This window comes from Ammospiza nelsoni, chromosome 16 (genome assembly GCF_027579445.1).
Source record: "Ammospiza nelsoni isolate bAmmNel1 chromosome 16, bAmmNel1.pri, whole genome shotgun sequence".
Lineage (NCBI taxonomy): Eukaryota > Metazoa > Chordata > Aves > Passeriformes > Passerellidae > Ammospiza > Ammospiza nelsoni.
Window position 1 is genome coordinate 3,349,031 of NC_080648.1, and position 25,173 is coordinate 3,374,203.

At 53.9% G+C, this 25,173-nt stretch overlaps 5 protein-coding genes across 5 annotated transcripts; all 5 read right to left on the reverse strand.

Moving 5' to 3' along the window:
* Positions 1–1,392: 1,392 nt before the first annotated feature.
* LOC132080421 (protocadherin beta-15-like) lies at positions 1,393–3,843 on the reverse strand. Its single transcript, XM_059483588.1, has one exon. The coding sequence runs from the start codon at positions 3,835–3,837 to the stop codon at positions 1,393–1,395; it is 2,445 nt and encodes an 814-aa protein (XP_059339571.1). The 5' UTR covers positions 3,838–3,843.
* A 1,993-nt stretch (positions 3,844–5,836) lies between these two features.
* Positions 5,837–8,287, reverse strand: LOC132080342 (protocadherin beta-15-like). Its single transcript, XM_059483451.1, has one exon. The coding sequence runs from the start codon at positions 8,279–8,281 to the stop codon at positions 5,837–5,839; it is 2,445 nt and encodes an 814-aa protein (XP_059339434.1). The 5' UTR covers positions 8,282–8,287.
* Positions 8,288–10,104: 1,817 nt separating this feature from the next.
* Positions 10,105–12,761, reverse strand: LOC132080445 (protocadherin beta-15-like). Its single transcript, XM_059483614.1, has one exon. It carries the CDS (start codon positions 12,744–12,746, stop codon positions 10,302–10,304), a length of 2,445 nt encoding a protein of 814 aa, XP_059339597.1. The 5' UTR covers positions 12,747–12,761; the 3' UTR covers positions 10,105–10,301.
* Positions 12,762–14,751: 1,990 nt separating this feature from the next.
* On the reverse strand, positions 14,752–17,202 carry LOC132080435 (protocadherin beta-15-like). Its single transcript, XM_059483604.1, has one exon. It carries the CDS (start codon positions 17,194–17,196, stop codon positions 14,752–14,754), a length of 2,445 nt encoding a protein of 814 aa, XP_059339587.1. The 5' UTR covers positions 17,197–17,202.
* Positions 17,203–19,208: 2,006 nt separating this feature from the next.
* LOC132080407 (protocadherin beta-15-like) lies at positions 19,209–21,659 on the reverse strand. Its single transcript, XM_059483569.1, has one exon. It carries the CDS (start codon positions 21,651–21,653, stop codon positions 19,209–19,211), a length of 2,445 nt encoding a protein of 814 aa, XP_059339552.1. The 5' UTR covers positions 21,654–21,659.
* Positions 21,660–25,173: the final 3,514 nt, after the last annotated feature.

Sequence of the window (25,173 nt, forward strand, 5' to 3'; positions counted from 1 at the left end):
TGCTTCAAACAAAGGACACACTGAGTAAGTAACTCCCAGAATTTTGGGAAACCTTGACAGGTCTTCTCAGAAAGAATGACTATACAAAATATTCTGTCTACACTAATGCAGTCAGGGTGTTCTCTTTATTTATGTCTAAAATATTTTTCTGTTTCTAATCCCAGAGTTACACCAATTTACAACATTAAACTGTATCATTTCAGCACATCACAGCATAAGGGAGGCTTTCTGATCATTTCATGCATTGCAGACATTACTCTAACAAGCAGTTAGTCTAGATGGGGTGGCAGTCCTTCTCTAGAGGAACAGGCTCAGTAAAGTGTTCGGTACATTTCAGTTGCTAGAGGGAGAAAGAGCAAACATGGATATGCAAATGCTCTAACACAACACAGAAAATCATGTGGGGATAACTTTCCAGTCCCATCAAGAAGACTTGGGATTCAGGAAAGACAATGAATAGAGCAAACACAACATCTTTTTTTAAGTTCTTCTTGACTCTTCCTTCCTATAATTGTCTTTTAATAACTGTGGATTTTTCCTTCATTGCATTCAATGGCAATGAACATGTCTCTGTTACATATTACAGCTCTGTTCAATTACAGTTTACTGTAACACTGTTTGTTCATCTGTATTCCCAAGGCAATCTCGATGTGACAGAACACCCAACCCCTTCTTGTAAGTCAAAGGAAGGTTTTGTTGTGCATTTTGTGTCTGTACTCTCTGCTAGATAAGGAAGATGAGACTGCTGTTGTCAAAGGGTGCAAATCACCTCCTTTCCTACTGAGCTGGCGTTGCCTGTGTTGCAGTGGCTGGGTGGGGGCAACTCCCTGCTTCACCAGGCATCACTACTGATGCATCTGTAGATATGCAATGTCTGCATGGACAAAGGTAGAAATAAAAAAGCAAAACACACAGAGCTCACATTTCATAAAGAGACAACCCAAATCTAGGGATAAAGAGCCTAGTGCCCACATGATGTTGTGACTTAATACTTACAACTTGCGAGCTATCATGAAGCACAAAAAGGGCCTCTTTCATTTCAGTGAGGATATTATTTGATATCGTCCAAAGCTCAGAATAAAGGATCCTCTGTCTTGTCAGCCAGCAAGAAAAAAAAGAGCAGAGGTGTGATTGATAAGCACACACTTAAAACCTGTTAGAAAGGGCAGTGACAGAGCTGAATCCAATTACTTAATAAGTGAGAGAAGCTTGGCTTCTTTAACTTCGTAATTCTTTTTGGAGTGGTAGATATCAGCGCTAAATAGAATTTTCAAGAAATTGTTTAAACCTATAAGAAAAAAAAATATATAATCAGGAAGAATCATTACCCAATGCACCAGCCTGGATCCCATCCTCTCAAGATCCATGAAGCATCAGTCTGTGCAGACCCAGCTAGTCAAAAGAAAGAGCGTTGAATTGTCCTGCAGAGAGAGTGCCAGCATTGTCTGGGGCCATGTCCTCGCTGCTGACAGGGACACCGGGGAAATCCTGTTCCTCACCGGGGCCCTGGCCCACGGCGCAGTGCTGTGGGGGCAGGCTGGGCAGGATGGGCTTGAGGAATCTGAACTCGCTGTTGCCCGAGCCCGTGGTGAGGCTGATCTCGTAGCAATAGGCGCGAGGCAGGGTCCCTGCAGCGGCTGCATCGGCCAGGCCGCTCTGCAAGGTGTCGGCAGCATAGAGCACAGGGCCAGCCTTCAGCTCCTTCCTCCTGCACATCTTGCGAGCCAGCAGCACTGCCGTGGAGATGAGGAAGAGGAGGGAGACAAAGACCAAGGCAATGATTAAATAGGTGGTCAGGGAGGCAGCGGCCTGATCCTCGCTGGCCGGGCTGCTGTGCGGCAGGCGCACGTCGGAGAAGTCCTTGAGCAGGAGAGCGCTGAGAGCTGCCGTGGCTGACAGCGGGGGCTTGCCGTTGTCTCTGACCAGCACCACCAGCTTCTGCTTGACGCTGTCTCTCTCTGTCACCGGCCTCCTGAGACGCACCTCGCCGCTTTGCAGGCCCACGGAAAACAGGCCTGGGTCGGTGGCCCTGAGCAGGTGGTAGGAGAGCCACGAGTTCTGTCCTGAGTCGGCATCGACGGCCACCACTTTGCTGATGAGGTAGCCCGCCTCAGCCGACACGGGCACCAGCTCACTGGAGGCCGGGCCGCTCTCCTGGGCCGGGTAGAGCACCAGCGGGGCGTTGTCGTTCTCGTCCAGCACCACCAGGCGCACGGTGACGTTGGCTCTCAGCGGAGGAGAGCCCGCGTCAGAGGCACTGACCGTCACCTCGGTCTGCCTCAAGCGCTCGTAGTCCAGGGGCCGCAGCACAAACACGTGTCCCTTCTCCGAGTTCACCGAGATGCAGGAGCACCAGGCCCGCTCTGGCCCTTGCTCTGCTGCCAGGGAATAGCTCACCTTGGCATTCAGCCCCACGTCAGCATCTGCAGCGCTCACGGCTCCCACAAACACCGTGGGCACGTTGTTCTCACGCACGTACATGGTGTAGGAGGTCTGGTTGAAGACGGGGGCATTGTCATTGACGTCGGAGATGTCCACGGTGAAGGTGTGCGTGCTGGTGAGAGGAGGCGAGCCCGCATCTGCTGCCGTCACACTGAGGATGTACTGAGGCGTCTCCTCGCGGTCCAGCGCGCTCACTGTCACCAGCTCATAGTAATTCTTGTAGGCTGGCCGCAGGGAGAAGAAGAGCTGATCCTGCAGGGCACAGGAGATCTTCCCGTTGGCACCAGAATCCCGGTCCCTGACCGTAAACAGGGCAACCACCGTGCCGGGCACTGTGTTCTCGGGGAGGGGACTGCTGAAGGAACTGACCACCAGCTCTGGGGCATTGTCATTCACATCCACCACCTCCACCAACACCTTGCAGATTGCTGACAGCCCTCCTCCATCTCTGGCCCTCACACTGAGCTCATGAGTGTGTGCTGCCTCAAAGTCCAAAGGTTTGGTGATTTTAATTTCACCAGTTATGGGATCAATCACAAATGCAGACTCACTCTGTCCCACTGAATCACTCAGTTGATAGGTGATGTCCCCATTAACTCCTGCATCCGGATCTGTTGCCAGTACAGTCAGAACCACAGAGCTTTCTGGCATGTTCTCCAAAACCTGCCCTGTGTACTCGTCCTTTGTGAATTTGGGAGCGTTGTCATTTACATCTAGAATGAGAATTTTTACTTCTGTAGTTCCACTTCTAGGAGGAGTGCCCCCATCCACAGCAATTAAACTGAAACTCATCTCAGACTGCTCTTCCCTGTCAAGCGGCTTTTCCAAGACCAGTTCAAGATGCTTTTTGCCTGTGCTTTGACTTCCATAGGACGCTCTAAAATACTCATTCTCAGGATTAATGCTGTACTCCTTGACTGTGTTCCGGCCAATATCTAGGTCCCGAGCAACCTCCAGAGGGAAACGTGAGCCTGGCTCGCTCGTTTCCAGGATGTCAAAAAGGACTCGATCCTCGGGGAATACAGGGGAATGATCATTGATATCCTCCAGATCTACCTCGACCCGAAAGAACTGCAGGGGATTGGAGAGCAGCAGCTCGAAGGGGAGCATGCAGGTGTCGGACTGGGCGCACAGCTGCTCCCGGTCCAGCCTCCCCGCCACGACGAGGCGGCCGGAGGCGCGCTCCAAGCGAAAATGCTGGCGGCCGTCCTCCGAGACCAGGCGGGCGCGGCGAGCCGAGAGCTGCGCCGGCGTCAGCCCCGCGTCCTCGGCCAGCTCGCCCACCAGGGAGCCGCTTTCCGCCTCCTCGGCTACGGAGTAGCGGATGGGCTCGGCGCCAGCGAGCGGCAGCCCCAGCAAAGCACACACACAAAGCACTTGCCTTGCGAGCGCCATGGCGCGGCGGCGGCGCCGGCGGCCGCTGTCGGTGTCGGTGTCGCGGCGGGTGTCCCGGGCGATTGCGGGCGGAGAGCGGCGAAGTGCGGGCCGGGCGCCTTCCCTCGCTGTCTCAGATTCCGGCCGGCGCTCCGGAACGCAGCCGGGGTGTGCCGGCAGCGGGTGACACGGGGCAGCGCTCGCTGCCGCAGCCGCTGCCACCTCCGCCCGGCTGAGCTGGGCTGCTCTAAGCTGAACTGAGCTGAGCTGGGCTGGGCTGGGCTGGTTCTGGTCTGAGCTCGCTCGGGCTGTGCCGCTCCGGGCCCGGCCGCCTCCGCTGCCGCAGCCGCTCGGCGCCGCCTTGGCCGAGGGCACCACCCAGCGGTGCGCGCTGGGACTGCAGCCGCCGCCGCCCGCAGCCCGCGCTGCCGCTCGGCCCGGCCCGCGATCCCGAAGGCAGCGAGACAGCCGGGGCCGGCAACGGAACGCGGCCTCAACCAGGGCAGCACAAAGACCAGGCTCAGCCCACAAGGGCCAAGCCGCAGTTCCCGGCAGAAGAAACAGCATAGAGATAGGACGATTAGTGACAGCATGGACATGCCAATGAACACTGAATCTCCCCACTCAGGCTCTGTACCCACCCATCATTGCTGCATTCAAGGGACACAGTGAGCATGTAACTCGTAGAATTTTGAAAAATCTTGTCGGGCTTTCCCAGAAATAACTTGGCTACAAAGTACTCGGTGTCCTCTAAAGCAGTCAGTGCTCTCTTTATTTCAGTCTAACCCTCTCCCGTTTCTAACCTCAGAGTTATACCTATTTACAATATTAAACTGCATCACTTCAGCACATCACAGTGTGAGGGAAGCTTTCGGAGCATTCCATGCATGACAGACATCATTCAAACAACCAAATATTCTAGATGGGGTGGCCGTCCTCTAGAGGAACAGGCTCAGTACATTTCAGAGGAGGAAGGGTAAACATGGGAATGCAAATGTTCTGACACAAACACGGAATTTCATGTGGAGACAGGCTTCCATTCCCTTTAAGAAGCATTAGGACTCAGAACAGCAATGAAAAGGCAAATTTCAATGTTTTTTCTTAAAGTTTCTTCTTGACTTGACCTTCCAATGAGTGTTTTTGTATTTCTGGATTTTTCCTTCAATGCATGAAATGACAATGGACATGTTTCTTCAGCTCTGTTCAATTACAGTCTACCGTAACACCCTCCGTGCTCCTGTATTTCCAAGGTAATTCTGAAGTGACAGAACATCCAAGCCCTTCTTGTAAGCCAAAGGAAGGTTTAGTTCTGCATTTTCCTGCTCTGCTCTGAGCTGGATAAGGAAGATGAGACTGTGGTTGTCAATGAGTCCAAGTCACCTGCTTCCCTGCTCAGCTGGCACTGCCTGTGTTGCAGTGGCTGGGTGGGAGCAAGGCCCTGCTTCAGCATGCAGTAATTGTGAAGTATCTGCAGATATTCAATGTTGTCTGCATGGACAAACAGATTGACAAGAAAGACAAGCACACAGAGCTCACATCTCATAAGGAGAAATCCAGAAGCCAGGCAAAAAAGGGCCCAGTATTCATGTGACATTGAGACACCGGGCTCAAAAATTCCTGGTTTTCCAGAGGTGGGAAAATTTTTTCGCATTTCAGTGAGAGTATGAGTGGTTCGGCCAACAGTGATACTGCCTTAAAGATCAGAAAAATAAGATCTTCTGTCTTGTCAGCCAGCAAGAGAAAGCAGATCCTAGATTGAGAGCTAAACACATACATAATCTTATTAGAATAGGCAGTAGCAAAGGCGAAACCTATTAAAAACTAAGTGTGAAAACCTTGGCTTCTTTTAAAATCTTCGCTGCTTTTAGGAGTGGTAGACAATTATTTCAAAGAGAATATGATGGAAGTTGGATAAATCAATTAAAAATACATATCTATGATGGAGGAAGTATTAGCACACACTGTGGTCCTGGTGCTCTCCTCCCCAGATCCATGAAGCCTCAGTCTGTGCAGACCCCAGCTAGTTGAAGGAAAGAACGTTGAACTGTCCTGCAGAGAGAGTGCCAGCATTGTCTGGGGCCATGTCCTCGCTGCTGACAGGGACACCGGGGAAATCCTGTTCCTCACCAGGGCCCTGGCCCACGGCGCAGTGCTGTGGAGGCAGGCTGGGCAGGATGGGCTTGAGGAATCTGAACTCGCTGTTGCCCGAGCCCGTGGTGAGGCTGATCTCGTAGCAATAGGCGCGGGGCAGGGTCCCTGCAGCGGCTGCATCGGCCAGGCCGCTCTGCAAGGTGTCGGCAGCATAGAGCACGGGGCCAGCCTTCAGCTCCTTCCTCCTGCACATCTTGCGAGCCAGCAGCACTGCCGTGGAGATGAGGAAGAGGAGGAAGACAAAGACCAAGGCAATGATTAAATAGGTGGTCAGGGAGGCGGCGGCCTGATCCTCGCTGGCCGGGCTGCTGTGCGGCAGGCGCACGTCGGAGAAGTCCTTGAGCAGGAGAGCGCTGAGAGCTGCCGTGGCTGACAGCGGGGGCTTGCCGTTGTCTCTGACCAGCACCACCAGCTTCTGCTTGACGCTGTCTCTCTCTGTCACCGGCCTCCTGAGACGCACCTCGCCGCTTTGCACGCCCACGGAAAACAGGCCTGGGTCGGTGGCCCTGAGCAGGTGGTAGGAGAGCCACGAGTTCTGTCCCGAGTCGGCATCGACGGCCACCACTTTGCTGATGAGGTAGCCCGCCTCAGCCGACACGGGCACCAGCTCACTGGAGGCCGGGCCGCTCTCCTGGGCCGGGTAGAGCACCAGCGGGGCGTTGTCGTTCTCGTCCAGCACCACCAGGCGCACGGTGACGTTGGCTCTCAGCGGAGGAGAGCCCGCGTCAGAGGCACTGACCGTCACCTCGGTCTGCCTCAAGCGCTCGTAGTCCAGGGGCCGCAGCACAAACACGTGTCCCTTCTCCGAGTTCACCGAGATGCAGGAGCACCAGGCCCGCTCTGGCCCTTGCTCTGCTGCCAGGGAATAGCTCACCTTGGCATTCAGCCCCACGTCAGCATCTGCAGCGCTCACGGCTCCCACAAACACCGTGGGCACGTTGTTCTCACGCACGTACATGGTGTAGGAGGTCTGGTTGAAGACGGGGGCATTGTCATTGACGTCGGAGATGTCCACGGTGAAGGTGTGCGTGCTGGTGAGAGGAGGCGAGCCCGCATCTGCTGCCGTCACACTGAGGATGTACTGCGGCGTCTCCTCGCGGTCCAGCGCGCTCACTGTCACCAGCTCATAGTAATTCTTGTAGGCTGGCCGCAGGGAGAAGAAGAGCTGATCCTGCAGGGCACAGGAGATCTTCCCATTGGCACCAGAATCCCGGTCCCTGACCGTAAACAGGGCAACCACCGTGCCGGGCACTGTGTTCTCGGGGAGGGGACTGCTGAAGGAACTGACCACCAGCTCTGGGGCATTGTCATTCACATCCACCACCTCCACCAACACCTTGCAGATTGCTGACAGCCCTCCACCATCTCTGGCCCTCACACTGAGCTCGTGAGTCTGTGCTGCCTCAAAGTCCAGGGGTTTTGTTATTTTAATTTCACCAGTTATGGGATCAATCACAAATGCTGAATCACTCTGATCCGCTGCCTGGCTGAGCTGATAGGAGATATCTCCATTAACTCCTGCATCTCGATCAGTTGCCAGCACATTCAGAACCACAGAGCCTTCTGGTATGTTTTCCAGAACCTTCCCAATGTAACGCTCTTGCGTGAACTTGGGAGCATTGTCATTTACATCTAGAATGGTAATAGAGACTTCGATGGTCCCACTTCTGGAAGGAGAGCCACCGTCCGCAGCAATAACACTAAAACCCATCTCAGACTGCTCCTCTCTGTCTAGTGACTTTTCCAAAACAAGTTCAAGATATTTGTCACCATTATTCCGACTTCCATAGGAGACACTAAAGTACTCATTCTCGGGAAAGATGCGGTATTCCTTGACTTTGTTGCTGCCAATATCAAGGTCCCTAGCCACTTCCAGAGGGAAAAGTGAACCTGGCTCACTCGTTTCCAGGATATCAAAAAGGACTCGTTTTTCAGGGAATACAGGGGAATGATCATTGATATCCTCCAGATCTACCTCGACCCGAAAGAACTGCAGGGGGTTGGAGAGCAGCAGCTCGAAGGGGAGCATGCAGGTGTCGGACTGGGCGCACAGCTGCTCCCGGTCCAGCCTCCCCGCCACGACGAGGCGGCCGGAGGCGCGCTCCAAGCGAAAATGCTGGCGGCCGTCCTCCGAGACCAGGCGGGCGCGGCGAGCCGAGAGCTGCGCCGGCGTCAGCCCCGCATCCTCGGCCAGCTCGCCCACCAGGGAGCCGCTTTCCGCCTCCTCGGCTACGGAGTAGCGGATGGGCTCGGCGCCAGCGAGCGGCAGCCCCAGCAAAGCACACACACAAAGCACTTGCCTTGCGAGCGCCATGGCGCGGCGCCGGCGCCGGCGGCCGCTGTCGGTGTCGGTGTCGCGGCGGGTGTCCCGGGCGATTGCGGGCGGAGAGCGGCGAAGTGCGGGCCGGGCGCCTTCCCTCGCTGTCTCAGATTCCGGCCGGCGCTCCGGAACGCAGCCGGGGTGTGCCGGCAGCGCGTGACACGGGGCAGCGCTCGCTGCCGCAGCCGCTGCCACCTCCGCCCGGCTGAGCTGGGCTGCTCTAAGCTGAACTGAGCTGATCTGGGCAGGGCTGGGCTGGTTCTGGTCTGAGCTCGCTCGGGCTGTGCCGCTCCGGGCCCGGCCGCCTCCGCTGCCGCAGCCGCTCGGCGCCGCCTTGGCCGAGGGCACCACCCAGCGGTGCGCGCTGGGACTGCAGCCGCCGCCGCCCGCAGCCCGCGCTGCCGCTCGGCCCGGCCCGCGATCCCGAAGGCAGCGAGACAGCCGGGGCCGGCAACGGAACGCGGCCTCAACCAGGGCAGCACAAAGACGAGGCACAACCCAGGAAGACAAAGCCTCGTCCCTCAGCAGGCGAATTCGCACAGTGACAGAGCCATAGTGACAGCATCGGCCTGCTAATGAGCACCTCAGTGGCTGCATCTCCACACTCAGGCGCTGAACCTACCCCTCACTGCATCAGACAGAGGACACAGTGAAACAGTCGCATAATTTTAAAAAGTCTTGTCAGGGCTTTTTCCGGAAGGAACATATCTACAAAAATTCTGTCTCCCCAAAGTAGTGATGTTGTTCACTTATTTCAGTCTAATTCTATTTTTCAGTTTCTAACCCCAGAGTTATACCAATTTACAACACTTAAACTGCATCACTTCAGCACATAAAATCCTGAGGGAGGCTTTCTGAGAATTTCATGCATCATAGACATCAATCAAACAACAGTTAGTCTACATAGCGTGGTAGTCATTCTCTAGAGGAACAGGCTCAGTACAGTGCTCAGCACATTTCAGAGGAGAAAGTGCAAACGTGGGAATGCAAATGCTCTGATACAAACACAGAAAATCGTATGGGGAGAGCTTTCTAGTGCCATCAAGAAGCCTTGGGATTCAGGAACAACAATGAAAAGACTAAACTCAATATCTTTTCTTTTGAAGCTCTTCTTCACTCTGTCTTACATAAATTGTGATTTAGTATATGTGAATTTTTTCTTCAATGCAGCAGATGACTATGAATATGTTCCTACAATTCTGTTCAATTACAGTCTACTCTAACACTGTTTGTGCTCCTGTAATTCCAAGGCAATTCTGAAGTGACAGAACATCCTGGTCCTTCTTGTATGCCAAAGGAAACTTTTTGTGCATTTTGCTGCTCTGCTCTAAACTAGATAAGGAAGATGAGACTGCTGTTGTCAAAGGGTCCAAATCAACTCCTTCCCTACTGAGCTGGCATTGCCTGTGTTGCAGTGGCTGGGTGGGAGCAACTCCCTGGTTCACCAGACAGCACTACTGAAGCATCTGTAGATATTCAGTGTCTGCATGGACAAACACAGTGTCAAGAAAGCAAAGCACACAGAGCTCCCATCTCAGACAGAGACATCCAGAATCCAGGGAAGAAAGGGCCTAGTGCTCATTTGACATTGTGATTCACAACTCAAATCTTCGTGGTTTTCCAGACGTGGGAAATTCTTTTTGGATATCAGTGAGGATATGATTTGTTTGGTGAATGATGATACTGCCTTAAAGATCAGAATAAAAAGATCCTCAGTCTTGTTAGACAACAGGAGAATGCAGATCATAGCTTGAGAATGAACCACATACATAAGCTTATTAGAAAAGGCAGTAGCAAAGGTAAAACACACTAAAAACTAAGCAAGAAAACCTTGGCTTATTTTATTTCCATTCATTGCTTTTTCAGTAGCAGACATTGATTTCAAAGAGAATTTGCAAGAAGCTGAGCAAACCAATGAAAAATGCAAATTTCTATAAAGGCAGAACTGTCACACACTGTGGCCCAGGTCCCGTTCTCCCAAGTGCAATGAAGCCTCAGTTGGTGCAGACCCCAGCTAGTCAAAGGAAAGAGCGTTGAACTGTCCTGCAGAGAGAGTGCCAGCATTGTCTGGGGCCATGTCCTCGCTGCTGAAAGGGACACCGGGGAAATCCTGTTCCTCACCGGGGCCCTGGCCCACGGCGCAGTGCTGTGGGGGCAGGCTGGGCAGGATGGGCTTGAGGAATCTGAACTCGCTGTTGCCCGAGCCCGTGGTGAGGCTGATCTCGTAGCAATAGGCGCGGGGCAGGGTCCCTGCAGCGGCTGCATCGGCCAGGCCGCTCTGCAAGGTGTTGGCAGCATAGAGCACAGGGCCAGCCTTCAGCTCCTTCCTCCTGCACACCTTGAGAGCCAGCAGCACTGCCGTGGAGATGAGGAAGAGGAGGGAGACAAAGACCAAGGCAATGATTAAATAGGTGGTCAGGGAGGCAGCGGCCTGATCCTCGCTGGCCGGGCTGCTGTGCGGCAGGCGCACGTCGGAGAAGTCCTTGAGCAGGAGAGCGCTGAGAGCTGCCGTGGCTGACAGCGGGGGCTTGCCGTTGTCTCTGACCAGCACCACCAGCTTCTGCTTGACGCTGTCTCTCTCTGTCACCGGCCTCCTGAGACGCACCTCGCCGCTTTGCACGCCCACGGAAAACAGGCCTGGGTCGGTGGCCCTGAGCAGGTGGTAGGAGAGCCACGAGTTCTGTCCCGAGTCGGCATCGACGGCCACCACTTTGCTGATGAGGTAGCCCGCCTCAGCCGACACGGGCACCAGCTCACTGGAGGCCGGGCCGCTCTCCTGGGCCGGGTAGAGCACCAGCGGGGCGTTGTCGTTCTCGTCCAGCACCACCAGGCGCACGGTGACATTGGCTCTCAGCGGAGGAGAGCCCGCGTCAGAGGCACTGACCGTCACCTCGGTCTGCCTCAAGCGCTCGTAGTCCAGGGGCCGCAGCACAAACACGTGTCCCTTCTCCGAGTTCACCGAGATGCAGGAGCACCAGGCCCGCTCTGGCCCTTGCTCTGCTGCCAGGGAATAGCTCACCTTGGCATTCAGCCCCACGTCAGCATCTGCAGCGCTCACGGCTCCCACAAACACCGTGGGCACGTTGTTCTCACGCACGTACATGGTGTAGGAGGTCTGGTTGAAGACGGGGGCATTGTCATTGACGTCGGAGATGTCCACGGTGAAGGTGTGCGTGCTGGTGAGAGGAGGCGAGCCCGCATCTGCTGCCGTCACACTGAGGATGTACTGAGGCGTCTCCTCGCGGTCCAGCGCGCTCACTGTCACCAGCTCATAGTAATTCTTGTAGGCTGGCCGCAGGGAGAAGAAGAGCTGATCCTGCAGGGCACAGGAGATCTTCCCGTTGGCACCAGAATCCCGGTCCCTGACCGTAAACAGGGCAACCACCGTGCCGGGCACTGTGTTCTCGGGGAGGGGACTGCTGAAGGAACTGACCACCAGCTCTGGGGCATTGTCATTCACATCCACCACCTCCACCAACACCTTGCAGATTGCTGACAGGCCCCCACCATCTGTGGCTGTCACACTGAGCTCATGCATTTGTGCTGCCTCAAAATCCATAGTTTTTGTGAGTTTAATTTCCCCAGTTATGGGATCAATCACAAATGCTGAATCGCTCTGACCCACTGCTTCATTAAGTTGATACGATATGTCCCCATTTTCTCCTTCATCTGGATCACTTGCCAGCACAGTCAGAACCACAGAGCCTTCTGGAATGTTTTCTAAACTTTTCACAATGTACACCTCTTCTGAGAAGATGGGAGCATTGTCATTTACATCTAGAATGACAATTTTCACTTCAGTGTTGCCGCTCCTGGATGGAAAGCCCCCATCCTTGGCAATTACACTGAAACTCATCTCTGCCTGCTCCTCTCTGTCTAGTGGCTTTTCCAAGACCAGTTCAAGATACTTCTTGCCTGAAATTCCAGTCCCAGAGGACACAGTAAAGTACTCGTTCGCAGGAGAAATATTGTAGTCCTGGACAGTGTTGCTGCCTATATCGAGGTCCTGAGCAACCTGAAGTGGGAAACGTGAACCTGGTTCACTTGTCTCTGGGATCTTAAAAGTCACTCTATCATTAGGAAATAGGGGAGAATGGTCATTGATATCCTCCAGATCTACCTCGACCCGAAAGAACTGCAGGGGGTCGGAGAGCAGCAGCTCGAAGGGGAGCATGCAGGTGTCGGACTGGGCGCACAGCTGCTCCCGGTCCAGCCTCCCCGCCACGACGAGGCGGCCGGAGGCGCGCTCCAAGCGAAAATGCTGGCGGCCGTCCTCCGAGACCAGGCGGGCGCGGCGAGCCGAGAGCTGCGCCGGCGTCAGCCCCGCGTCCTCGGCCAGCTCGCCCACCAGGGAGCCGCTTTCCGCCTCCTCGGCTACGGAGTAGCGGATGGGCTCGGCGCCAGCGAGCGGCAGCCCCAGCAAAGCACACACACAAAGCACTTGCCTTGCGAGCGCCATGGCGCGGCGCCGGCGGCCGCTGTCGGTGTCGGTGTTGCGGCGGGTGTCCCGGGCGATTGCGGGCGGAGAGCGGCGAAGTGCGGGCCGGGCGCCTTCCCTCGCTGACTGAGATTCCGGCCGGCGGTCCGTAACGCAGCCGGGGTGTGCGGGTAGCGGGTGACACGGGGCAGCGCTCGCTGCCGCAGCCGTTGCCACCTCCGCCCGGCTGAGCTGGGCTGCTCTAAGCTGAACTGAGCTGATCTGGGCAGGGCTGGGCTGGTTCTGGTCTGAGCTCGCTCGGGCTGTGCCGCTCCGGGCCCGGCCGCCTCCGCTGCCGCAGCCGCTCGGCGCCGCCTTGGCCGAGGGCACCACCCAGCGGTGCGCGCTGGGACTGCAGCCGCCGCCGCCCGCAGCCCGCGCTGCCGCTCGGCCCGGCCCGCGATCCCGAAGGCAGCGAGACAGCCGGGGCCGGCAACGGAACGCGGCCTCAACCAGGGCAGCACAAAAACCAGGCTGAGCCCTCAACAGCCAAGCCGCATTCCCCGAAAGGAAAAATCGCAGAGTGATAGAGGCGATTGTGACAGCACGGGCATGAAAATTAGCACTCTCCCGTCTGCATCTCCCCACTCAGGAACTGTACCCACCCAACATTGCTTCAGACAACAGACATAGGGAGGAAAAGACCCGCAGAATTTGGGGAAGCCTTTCAAGGAGCTTTCCAGTAAAGGACGACTCTACCAAGACTTCTGTCTCCATGAAAGGAGTTAGGGTCTTCCCTTTATTTTTGCCGAACACATTTTTTTAAATTGTTATCTCAGAGGTGTATCACTTTACAATGTTAATTTCTATAATTTCATCAGAATACAGTGTGAAGGAGGCTTTCTGAACATTCTGTGCATCACAGACCTTATTCAAACTACCAGGTATTCTAGATGGGTTGGCAGTCCTTCTCTAGAGCAGAATAATGTCCAGTACATTTCAGAGAGGAGAACATGAAAGGGCAAAAATGGGAATGCAAACCCTATAGCACAAAAGGAGATAATCATGTAGGGACAGCCTTCTTCTCTCAAAAGGAAACAACTGAATTCAGAAACAAGAATGAGAAACAACATTCCAAGTCCTGTTCTCAAGTCCTTCTTGCTTCTAACTTCAAAAAATTATCTTTGATGAACCTGTGACACTGTCATGAACACAAGGACAATCAATAAGTGTTCATGACTCTCTACAGCTACCGCCTACCCTAAGATATCACCTACTTCTGTATTTCCAAGACAATCTGAGTGGGACTGAATACCAAACCCCCACCTGGACCAAAGGAAGATTCTGTTGTGCATTTTCCTGCACTCTGCCTTTAAGAAGTTGGTACCTCTGGATCCATAGGATAAAAATAGCCTTTTATTCTGCAGAGCCGGAATTGCCAGTGTTGCAGTGACTGGATGGGACAAATTCACTGTTTCATTGGGCAGAAGTAGAGAAGCATCTGCAGATGCAAAATGGCCATATGGACAGACATACTGAGAAAAAAAAGAACGCACTGAGCCCTCACATTGCAGGCAAAGATATCCAGAACCCAAGAGATAAAAAGCCACATGCTAATAGAACATCATGAAACAGTTTTCAGAAAACTCCCTTGCTTTTCTGGGTAAAAGGATGTTTTGTTATTCCAGCCAGTGGGAGACTTGTCTATGCAACTGAGCCACTGAGCTACAAAAAGAATAAGAAGTCCAAGGTTTAGTCTGACAGCAAGATATGGAAGAGCAAAGATTGGACTGCATTATTAAAGGCTATCAGAAAGGGCTCAGAAGGAGAAGAAATATACTATAATCTGAGGGAGAAAATATGACCATCTTTTTTTCCTTATTTGTGTATTTGGAGCGAAAGACAAATTTTACAGTGATTTGGAACTTGCAGGAAATTGGCTATAGCAGTGAGGAATATGTTATCTCTGGAGGAATCACAGCCACATGCCACAGCCTGGATCCCTTTCTCCCAAGATCCATGAAGCCTCAGCCTGTGCAGACCCCAGCTAGTCAAAGGAAAGAGCGTTGAACTGTCCTGCAGAGAGAGTGCCAGCATTGTCTGGGGCCATGTCCTCGCTGCTGACAGGGACACCGGGGAAATCCTGTTCCTCATCGGGGCCCTGGCCCACGGCGCAGTGCTGTGGGGGCAGGCTGGGCAGGATGGGCTTGAGGAATCTGAACTCGCTGTTGCCCGAGCCCGTGGTGAGGCTGATCTCGTAGCAATAGGCGCGGGGCAGGGTCCCTGCAGCGGCTGCATCGGCCAGGCCACTCTGCAAGGTGTCGGCAGCATAGAGCACAGGGCCAGCCTTCAGCTCCTTCCTCCTGCACACCTTGCGAGCCAGCAGCACTGCCGTGGAGATGAGGAAGAGGAGGGAGACAAAGACCAAGGCAATGATTAAATAGGTGGTCAGGGAGGCGGCGGCCTGATCCTCGCTGGCCGGGCTGCTGTGCGGCAGGCGCACGTCGGAGAAGTCCTTGAGCAGGAGAGCGCTGAGAGCTGCCGTGGCTGACAGCGGGGGCTTGCCGTTGTCTCTGACCAGCACCACCAGCTTCTGCTTGACGCTGTCTCTCTCTGTCACCGGCCTCCTGAGACGCACCTCGCCGCTTTGCACGCCCACGGAAAACAGGCCTGGGTCGGTGGCCCTGAGCAGGTGGTAGGAGAGCCACGAGTTCTGTCCTGAGTCGGCATCGACGGCCACCACTTTGCTGATGAGGTAGCCCGCCTCAGCCGACACGGGCACCAGCTCACTGGAGGCCGGGCCGCTCTCCTGGGCCGGGTAGAGCACCAGCGGGGCGTTGTCGTTCTCGTCCAGCACCACCAGGCGCACGGTGACATTGGCTCTCAGCGGAGGAGAGCCCGCGTCAGAGGCACTGACCGTCACCTCGGTCTGCCTCAAGCGCTCGTAGTCCAGGGGCCGCAGCACAAACACGTGTCCCTTCTCCGAGTTCACCGAGATGCAGGAGCACCAGGCCCGCTCTGGCCCTTGCTCTGCTGCCAGCGAATAGCTCACCTTGGCATTCAGCCCCACGTCAGCATCTGCAGCGCTCACGGCTCCCACAAACACCGTGGGCACGTTGTTCTCACGCACGTACATGGTGTAGGAGGTCTGGTTGAAGACGGGGGCATTGTCATTGACGTCGGAGATGTCCACGGTGAAGGTGTGCGTGCTGGTGAGAGGAGGCGAGCCTGCATCTGCTGCCGTCACACTGAGGATGTGCTGAGGCGTCTCCTCGCGGTCCAGCGCGCTCACTGTCACCAGCTCATAGTAATTCTTGTAGGCTGGCCGCAGGGAGAAGAAGAGCTGATCCTGCAGGGCACAGGAGATCTTCCCATTGGCACCAGAATCCCGGTCCCTGACCGTAAACAGGGCAACCACCGTGCCGGGCACTGTGTTCTCGGGGAGGGGACTGCTGAAGGAACTGACCACCAGCTCTGGGGCATTGTCATTCACATCCACCACCTCCACCAACACCTTGCAGATTGCTGAAAGGCCCCCACCATCTCTGGCTCTCACACTGAGCTCGTGAGTGTCTGCTGTCTCGAAGTCTAGCGGTTTTGTGATTTTAATTTCACCAGATATGGGATCAATCACAAATGCTGAATCACTCTGATCATCAACTTCATTGAGTTGATATGAAATTTCTCCATTAACTCCTGCATCCAGATCAGTGGCCAGCACAGTCAGAACCAGCGACCCTTCTGGCATGTTTTCCTGAACCTTCCCAATATAACGATCTTGTGTAAATTTGGGTGCATTGTCATTTACATCTAGAATGATAATAGAGATCTCGATGGTTCCACTCCTGGGAGGAGAGCCCCCATCTACAGCAATAACACTGAAACCCATTTCTGCATGCTCCTCTCTGTCTAGAGGCTTTTCCAAGACCAATTCAAGATATTTGTCACCATTTGTCCGACTTCCATAGGAGACACTGAAATACTCGTTCTCGGGAGAGATGCTATACTCCTGGATGGTGTTCCTGCCTATATCGAGGTCTCGAGCTACCTCCAGTGGGTAAGAAGAGCCCGGGTCGCTCCTTTCCAGAATCTGAAAACTGACTCGATCTTCTCGGAAAAGTGGTGAATGGTCATTGATATCCCTTAAGGCTACCTCGACCCGAAAGAACTGCAGGGGGTTGGAGAGCAGCAGCTCGAAGGGGAGCATGCAGGTGTCGGACTGGGCGCACAGCTGCTCCCGGTCCAGCCTCCCCGCCACGACGAGGCGGCCGGAGGCGCGCTCCAAGCGAAAATGCTGGCGGCCGTCCTCCGAGACCAGGCGGGCGCGGCGAGCCGAGAGCTGCGCCGGCGTCAGCCCCGCGTCCTCGGCCAGCTCGCCCACCAGGGAGCCGCTTTCCGCCTCCTCGGCTACGGAGTAGCGGATGGGCTCGGCGCCAGCGAGCGGCAGCCCCAGCAAAGCACACACACAAAGCACTTGCCTTGCGAGCGCCATGGCGCGGCGCCGGCGGCCGCTGTCGGTGCCGGTGTCGGTGCCGGTGTCGGTGTCGCGGCGGGTGTCCCGGGCGATTGCGGCCGGAGAGCGGCGAAGTGCGGGCCGGGCGCCTTCCCTCGCTGTCTCAGATTCCGGCCGGCGCTCCGGAACGCAGCCGGGCTGTGCGGGTAGCGGGTGACACGGGGCAGCGCTCGCTGCCGCAGCCGCTGCCACCTCCGCCCGACTGAGCTGGGCTGCTCTAAGCTGAACTGAGCTGATCTGGGCAGTGCTGGGCTGGTTCTGGTCTGAGCTCGCACGGGCTGTGCCGCTCCGGGCCCGGCCGCCTCCGCTGCCGCAGCCGCTCGGCGCCGCCTTGGCCGAGGGCACCACCCAGCGGTGCGCGCTGGGACTGCAGCCGCCGCCGCCCGCAGCCCGCGCTGCCGCTCGGCCCGGCCCGCGATCCCGAAGGCAGCGAGACAGCCGGGACCGGCAACGGAACGCGGCCTCAACCAGGGCAGCACAAAGACCAGGCTCAGACCACAATGGCCAAGCCGCATTCCACGAAAGGGAAAACATAGGGATAGGGCAATGGTGACAGCACTGTCATGAAAATGAACACACTCTCGGCTGCATCTCCCCTCTGAGCAAGTGTACACACCAAAAATTGCTTCAGAAGAAGCACACACTGAGGAAGTAACCCCCAGAATTTTGGAATGTCTTGACACGGCTTCCCAGAAAGAGCGACTCTACAAAATATTCTGTCTCCATTAAAGCAGTCAGGGTGTTCCCTTTCTTTCAGTCTAACAGATTTTTCTGTTTCTAATCCCACAGTTATATCAATTTACAACATTATAGTGTATCACATCAGCACATCGGAGCATAAGGGAGGCTTTCTGATAATTTCGTGCATTGCAGACAGTATTCAAACAACCAGTGATTCTAGATGGGGTGGCAGTCCTTCTCTGGAGGAACAGAGTCAGTGCTGTGCTCAGTACATTTCATTGGCCAGAAGGAGAAAGGGCAAACATGGATATGCAAATGCTCTGACACCAACAAAGAAAATCATGCAGGGACAACTTTCCTATCATATCAAGAAGCCTTGGGATTCAGGAAAAACAATGAGCAGAGTAATCTCAACATCTTTCATTAGTTCTTCTTCACTCTACCTTCCAATTATTTCCTTTTAATAATTGTGGATTTTTCCTTCATTGCATTCAATGACAATGAACATGTTCCTGTTACATGTTACAGCTCTGTTCAGTTACAGTCTCCTCTAACACTGTTCTGCTGTATTTCCAAGGCAATCCTGAGGTGACAGAACACCCAAGCCCTTCTTGAAAGCCAAAGGAAGGTTTTGTTGTGCATTTTGTTGCTGTAGTCTGTGCTAGATAAGGAAGATGAGAGTGCTGTTGTGAAAGGGTCCGAATCAATTCCTTCCCTGCTGAGCTGGTGTTGCCTGCATTGCAGTGGCTGGGTGGGGGCAACTCTCTGCTGCATCAGTAGATATGCAGTGTCTGCATGTACAATGGTAGTGATAAGAAAGCAAAGATCACAGACTGCACATCTCATAAAGGGACCACCCAAACCCAGAAAAGAAAGGGCCTAGTGCCTTCATGAAATTTTGACTCAATATTCACAACTTGCGAGCTTTCATGAAGTACATAATGGGCCTCTTTCATTTCAGCGAGGATATGATTTGACATTCTCCCAAAGCTCTAAATAAAGGATATGTATTATTTTCAGACAGCAAGAAAAACAAGAGCAGAGAAGTGAGTGGTAAGAACACACTTAAAGCCTGTTAGAAATGGCAGTGACAGAGCTGAATCAAACTCCTTAAAAAGCGAAAGAAGATGCACTACTTTTACTTCATAATTCTTTTTGGAGTGGTAGACATTACCTTTGAAAAGAATTTTCAAGAAATTGTTTAAACCAATCGCAAATACCGATATAATCTTGAGGAATCATTGTCCGATGCACCAGCCAGGATCCACTCCTCCCAAGATCCATGAAGCCTCTGTCTGTGCAGACCCCAGCTAGTCAAAGGAAAGAGCGTTGAACTGTCCTGCAGAGAGAGTGCCAGCATTGTCTGGGGCCATGTCCTCGCTGCTGACAGGGACACCGGGGAAATCCTGTTCCTCATCGGGGCACTGGCCCATGGCGCAGTGCTGTGGGGGCAGGCTGGGCAGGATGGGCTTGAGGAATCTGAACTCGCTGTTGCCCGAGCCCGTGGTGAGGCTGATCTCGTAGCAATAGGCGCGGGGCAGGGTCCCTGCAGCGGCTGCATCGGCCAGGCCGCTCTGCAAGGTGTTGGCAGCATAGAGCACAGGGCCAGCCTTCAGCTCCTTCCTCCTGCACACCTTGCGAGCCAGCAGCACTGCCGTGGAGATGAGGAAGAGGAGGGAGACAAAGACCAAGGCAATGATTAAATAGGTGGTCAGGGAGGCGGCGGCCTGATCATCGCTGGCCGGGCTGCTGTGCGGCAGGCGCACGTCGGAGAAGTCCTTGAGCAGGAGAGCGCTGAGAGCTGCCGTGGCTGACAGCGGGGGCTTGCCATTGTCTCTGACCAGCACCACCAGCTTCTGCTTGACGCTGTCTCTCTCTGTCACCGGCCTCCTGAGACGCACCTCGCCGCTTTGCAGGCCCACGGAAAACAGGCCTGGGTCGGTGGCCCTGAGCAGGTGGTAGGAGAGCCACGAGTTCTGTCCCGAGTCGGCATCGACGGCCACCACTTTGCTGATGAGGTAGCCCGCCTCAGCCGACACGGGCACCAGCTCACTGGAGGCCGGGCCGCTCTCCTGGGCCGGGTAGAGCACCAGCGGGGCGTTGTCGTTCTCGTCCAGCACCACCAGGCGCACGGTGACGTTGGCTCTCAGCGGAGGAGAGCCCGCGTCAGAGGCACTGACCGTCACCTCGGTCTGCCTCAAGCGCTCGTAGTCCAGGGGCCGCAGCACAAACACGTGTCCCTTCTCCGAGTTCACCGAGATGCAGGAGCACCAGGCCCGCTCTGGCCCTTGCTCTGCTGCCAGGGAATAGCTCACCTTGGCATTCAGCCCCACGTCAGCATCTGCAGCGCTCACGGCTCCCAAAAACACCGTGGGCACGTTGTTCTCACGCACGTACATGGTGTAGGAGGTCTGGTTGAAGACGGGGGCATTGTCATTGACGTCGGAGATGTCCACGGTGAAGGTGTGCGTGCTGGTGAGAGGAGGCGAGCCCGCATCTGCTGCCGTCACACTGAGGATGTACTGAGGCGTCTCCTCGCGGTCCAGTGCGCTCACTGTCACCAGCTCATAGTAATTCTTGTAGGCTGGCCGCAGGGAGAAGAAGAGCTGATCCTGCAGGGCACAGGAGATCTTCCCGTTGGCACCAGAATCCCGGTCCCTGACCGTAAACAGGGCAACCACCGTGCCGGGCACTGTGTTCTCGGGGAGGGGACTGCTGAAGGAACTGACCACCAGCTCTGGGGCATTGTCATTCACATCCACCACCTCCACCAACACCTTGCAGATTGCTGACAGCCCTCCACCATCAGTGGCTCTCACACGGATTTCATGATGCTGTGCTGCCTCAAAGTCCAGCGGTTTTGTGAGTTTAATTTCCCCAGTTATGGGATCAATCACAAATCCTGAGTCACTCTCTCCCACTGCCTGGCTGAGTTGATAGGAAATGTCCCCATTAACTCCTGCATCTGGATCACTTGCCAAAATAGTCAGCACCACAGAGCCTTCTGGCATGTTCTCTAAAGCTTTTGCAACGTACACCTCCTGTGTGAAGATGGGAGGATTGTCATTTGCATCTAGAATGACAATATTTACCTTTGTGGTCCCAGTTCTAGGGGGAGAGCCCCCATCGACAGCAATAACGTTGAACCTCATCTCTTCCTGTTCCTCTCTATCTAGTGGCTTTTCCAATACAAGTTCCAGATATTTGTCATCCTCACTGCGACTTCCATAGGAGACGCTAAAGTACTCATTCTCGGGAGAGATGCTGTACGCCTGGATGTTGTTACTGCCAATATCGAGGTCCCGCGCACCCTCTACCGGGAAACGGGAACCCGGGACGCTCGTTTCAGGGATCCTAAAACTGACTCGAACTTCTGGGAAAACGGGTGAATGGTCATTGATATCCTTCACAGTCACCTCGACCCGAAAGAACTGCAGCGGATTGGAGAGCAGCAGCTCGAAGGGGAGCATGCAGGTGTCGGACTGGGCGCACAGCTGCTCCCGGTCCAGCCTCCCCGCCACGACGAGGCGGCCGGAGGCGCGCTCCAAGCGAAAATGCTGGCGGCCGTCCTCCGAGACCAGGCGGGCGCGGCGAGCCGAGAGCTGCGCCGGCGTCAGCCCCGCGTCCTCGGCCAGCTCGCCCACCAGGGAGCCGCTTTCCGCCTCCTCGGCTACGGAGTAGCGGATGGGCTCGGCGCCAGCGAGCGGCAGCCCCAGCAAAGCACACACACAAAGCACTTGCCTTGCGAGCGCCATGGCGCGGCGGCGGCGCCGGCGGCCGCTGTCGGTGTCGGTGTCGCGGCGGGTGTCCCGGGCGGTTGCGGGCGGAGAGCGGCGAAGTGCGGGCCGGGCGCCTTCCCTCGCTGTCTCAGATTCCGGCCGGCGCTCCGGAACGCAGCCGGGGTGTGCCGGCAGCGGGTGACACGGGGCAGCGCTCGCTGCCGCAGCCGCTGCCACCTCCGCCCGGCTGAGCTGGGCTGCTCTAAGCTGAACTGAGCTGAGCTGGGCAGGGCTGGGCTGGTTCTGGTCTGAGCTCGCTCGGGCTGTGCCGCTCCGGGCCCGGCCGCCTCCGCTGCCGCAGCCGCTCGGCGCCGCCTTGGCCGAGGGCACCACCCAGCGGTGCGCGCTGGGACTGCAGCCGCCGCCGCCCGCAGCCCGCGCTGCCGCTCGGCCCGGCCCGCGATCCCGAAGGCAGCGAGACAGCCGGGGCCGGCAACGGAACGCGGCCTCAACCAGGGCAGCACAAAGACCAGGCTCAGCCCACAACAGCCAAGCCGCATTCCAAGAGAGGAGAAACAGCACAGAGATAGGACGATTGGTGACAGCACTGGCATGCCAATGAACACTCTCCCGGCTGCATCTCCACACTCTGGAACTGTACACACCTAACATTCTTCAGACAAGGGACACAGTGAGAAATAATACGCAGAATTTTGAAATGCCTTGAAGGATCTTTCCCAGAAAGAACGCCTCTTCAAAGTGTTCTTTATCCACTAAAGCAGTCAGAGTGTTCTCTTTATTTCAGTTTAACAGCTTTTTTTCTGTTTCTAATCCCAGAGTTATACCAATTTGCAATCGTAAACTGTATCACATCAGCACAACAGAGTGTGAGGCCGGCTTTTGGAGTATTTCATGCATTGCAGACATTATTCAAACAGCCAGTGTTTTTACAGGGTATGACAATCCTCTAGAGTAACAGGCTCAGTAGAATGCTCAGTACATTTCAGAGCAGAAAGGGTAAACATGGGAATGCAAATTCTCAGGCACAAATTCAGAAAATCAAACAGGAACAGCTTTCTAGCCTCATCCAGAAATCTTGGGATACAGGAAAAGCAATGAAAAGAGCATTCTCAATGTCTTTTTTAAAAAGCTCTTCTTCGTAAGAGCCTGAATGGGAGACAAAGGACTCCAGGCAGCTCTTCAAAGTGCAGTTTATTTTATCCAAGATGTTACAAAAGGCAAAGGTCACAGCCATCAGAGCCTGTGCCTACTGCTGTCATCTCCAGCTGCAGACAAGTCTGAAGACCCTTTAATTTTGGTTTCAATGCATAATATAATTTTCTTTGCGGAGCATCTTAATACAAGAACCTATCTATATCTTAACTTTTACCTGTAGACTATCATAATGACTATAATTACCATATTCATGTTACTAATCTCCAATCACTTGAAGTTAGTCTGTCACAGTTTAAGCTAGAAGTTGTTTTTCAGTTTTCTTGCTGTGCAAAATTCTGAGACCTTTTTTCCATTTGCAACATCGCCATGTCTGTTTGCCTGTGGTGTTTTTCTGCTTGGTAAAAACATCTTTTGTTGGAGGTGGGTTTATCCTTTGCTCTTAGCCATAAAACCCCATTCTGACGAACACACCTTTTGCCTCCTTGGTTATCCAGTAAGACTGGCTCAGCAATTCTTTTCTTCTGTATCAAAACTTGTTTTCATTTCTCTTCATTCTTCAGAGGATACATTCAAAAATCTTTCTACCAAGCACACAGAACTGTGAGACTTTCTGGTCAAATTTGCATCCTTCCCAACACTTCTTGTCTCCAGCTTCCAATAATTGTGTTTCAGTATTTGTGGATTTTTCCTTCAATGCATTCATTGACAAGGAACATGTTTCTGTTACATGTTACAGCTCTGTTCAGTTCTATAGTCCACTCTGTTTATGCTGCCGTATTTCCAAGGCAATCCCGTGTGAACAGAACATCCAAGCCCTTCTTTAAGCCAAAGGAAGGTTTTGTTGTGCACTCTGTGGCCCTGCTGTGAGCTAGATAAGGAAATGAGACTGCTGTTGTCAAAGGGTCCAAATCACCTCCTTCCCTACTGAGTTGGCACTGCCTGTGTTGCAATGGCAGTGTTGGAGTAACTCCCTGCTTCAGCAGGCAGCACTACTGAAACATGTGCAGATATTCAATGTATGAATGAAAAGGAAAGCTTGTCTTGTCTTGTCACAGTGACAAGAAAGCAAACCACAGAGAGAACACATCTCCGACAGCGGCATCCAAAATCCAAAGAAGAAAGGGTCTAGTGCCATGTGACACAGCGTCTCAGTACTTGTAAATCCCTTGCTTTCCAGAAGCACAAAAAAGGCAGCTGAAAGGCGAGGCACAGCCTACAACGACCAAGCCACATTCTACCAAAGGAAAAACCTCACAGGGATAGGGTGATGGTGACAGCACTGGCATGTAAATGAGCACTCTCCTGGCTGCATCACCCCACTCAGGAGCTGTACACACCTAACATTGCTTCAAACAAAGGACACACTGAGTAAGTAACTCCCAGAATTTTGGGAAACCTTGACAGGTCTTCTCAGAAAGAATGACTATACAAAATATTCTGTCTACACTAATGCAGTCAGGGTGTTCTCTTTATTTATGTCTAAAATATTTTTCTGTTTCTAATCCCAGAGTTACACCAATTTACAACATTAAACTGTATCATTTCAGCACATCACAGCATAAGGGAGGCTTTCTGATCATTTCATGCATTGCAGACATTACTCTAACAAGCAGTTAGTCTAGACGGGGTGGCAGTCCTTCTCTAGAGGAACAGGCTCAGTACAGTGTTCGGTACATTTCAGTTGCTAGAGGGAGAAAGAGCAAACATGGATATGCAAATGCTCTAACACAACACAGAAAATCATGTGGGGATAACTTTCCAGTCCCATCAAGAAGACTTGGGATTCAGGAAAGACAATGAATAGAGCAAACACAACATCTTTTTTTAAGTTCTTCTTGACTCTTCCTTCCTATAATTGTCTTTTAATAACTGTGGATTTTTCCTTCATTGCATTCAATGGCAATGAACATGTTTCTGTTACATATTACAGCTCTGTTCAATTACAGTTTACTCTAACACTGTTTGTTTATCTGTATTCCCAAGGCAATCTCGATGTGACAGAACACCCAACCCCTTCTTGTAAGTCAAAGGAAGGTTTTGTTGTGCATTTTGTGTCTGTACTCTCTGCTAGATAAGGAAGATGAGACTGCTGTTGTCAAAGGGTGCAAATCACCTCCTTTCCTACTGAGCTGGCGTTGCCTGTGTTGCAGTGGCTGGGTGGGGGCAACTCCCTGCTTCACCAGGCATCACTACTGATGCATCTGTAGATATGCAATGTCTGCATGGACAAAGGTAGAAATAAAAAAGCAAAGCACACAGAGCTCACATTTCATAAAGAGACAACCCAAATCTAGGGATAAAGAGCCTAGTGCCCACATGATGTTGTGACTTAATACTTACAACTTGCGAGCTATCATGAAGCACAAAAAGGGCCTCTTTC

Bases quoted from the DNA above. Each gene is read 5' to 3' on its own strand.
- LOC132080421 (XM_059483588.1), bottom strand. From the start codon at position 3,837: ATGGCGCTCGCAAGGCAAGTGCTTTGTGTGTGTGCTTTGCTGGGGCTG.
- LOC132080342 (XM_059483451.1), bottom strand. From the start codon at position 8,281: ATGGCGCTCGCAAGGCAAGTGCTTTGTGTGTGTGCTTTGCTGGGGCTG.
- LOC132080445 (XM_059483614.1), bottom strand. From the start codon at position 12,746: ATGGCGCTCGCAAGGCAAGTGCTTTGTGTGTGTGCTTTGCTGGGGCTG.
- LOC132080435 (XM_059483604.1), bottom strand. From the start codon at position 17,196: ATGGCGCTCGCAAGGCAAGTGCTTTGTGTGTGTGCTTTGCTGGGGCTG.
- LOC132080407 (XM_059483569.1), bottom strand. From the start codon at position 21,653: ATGGCGCTCGCAAGGCAAGTGCTTTGTGTGTGTGCTTTGCTGGGGCTG.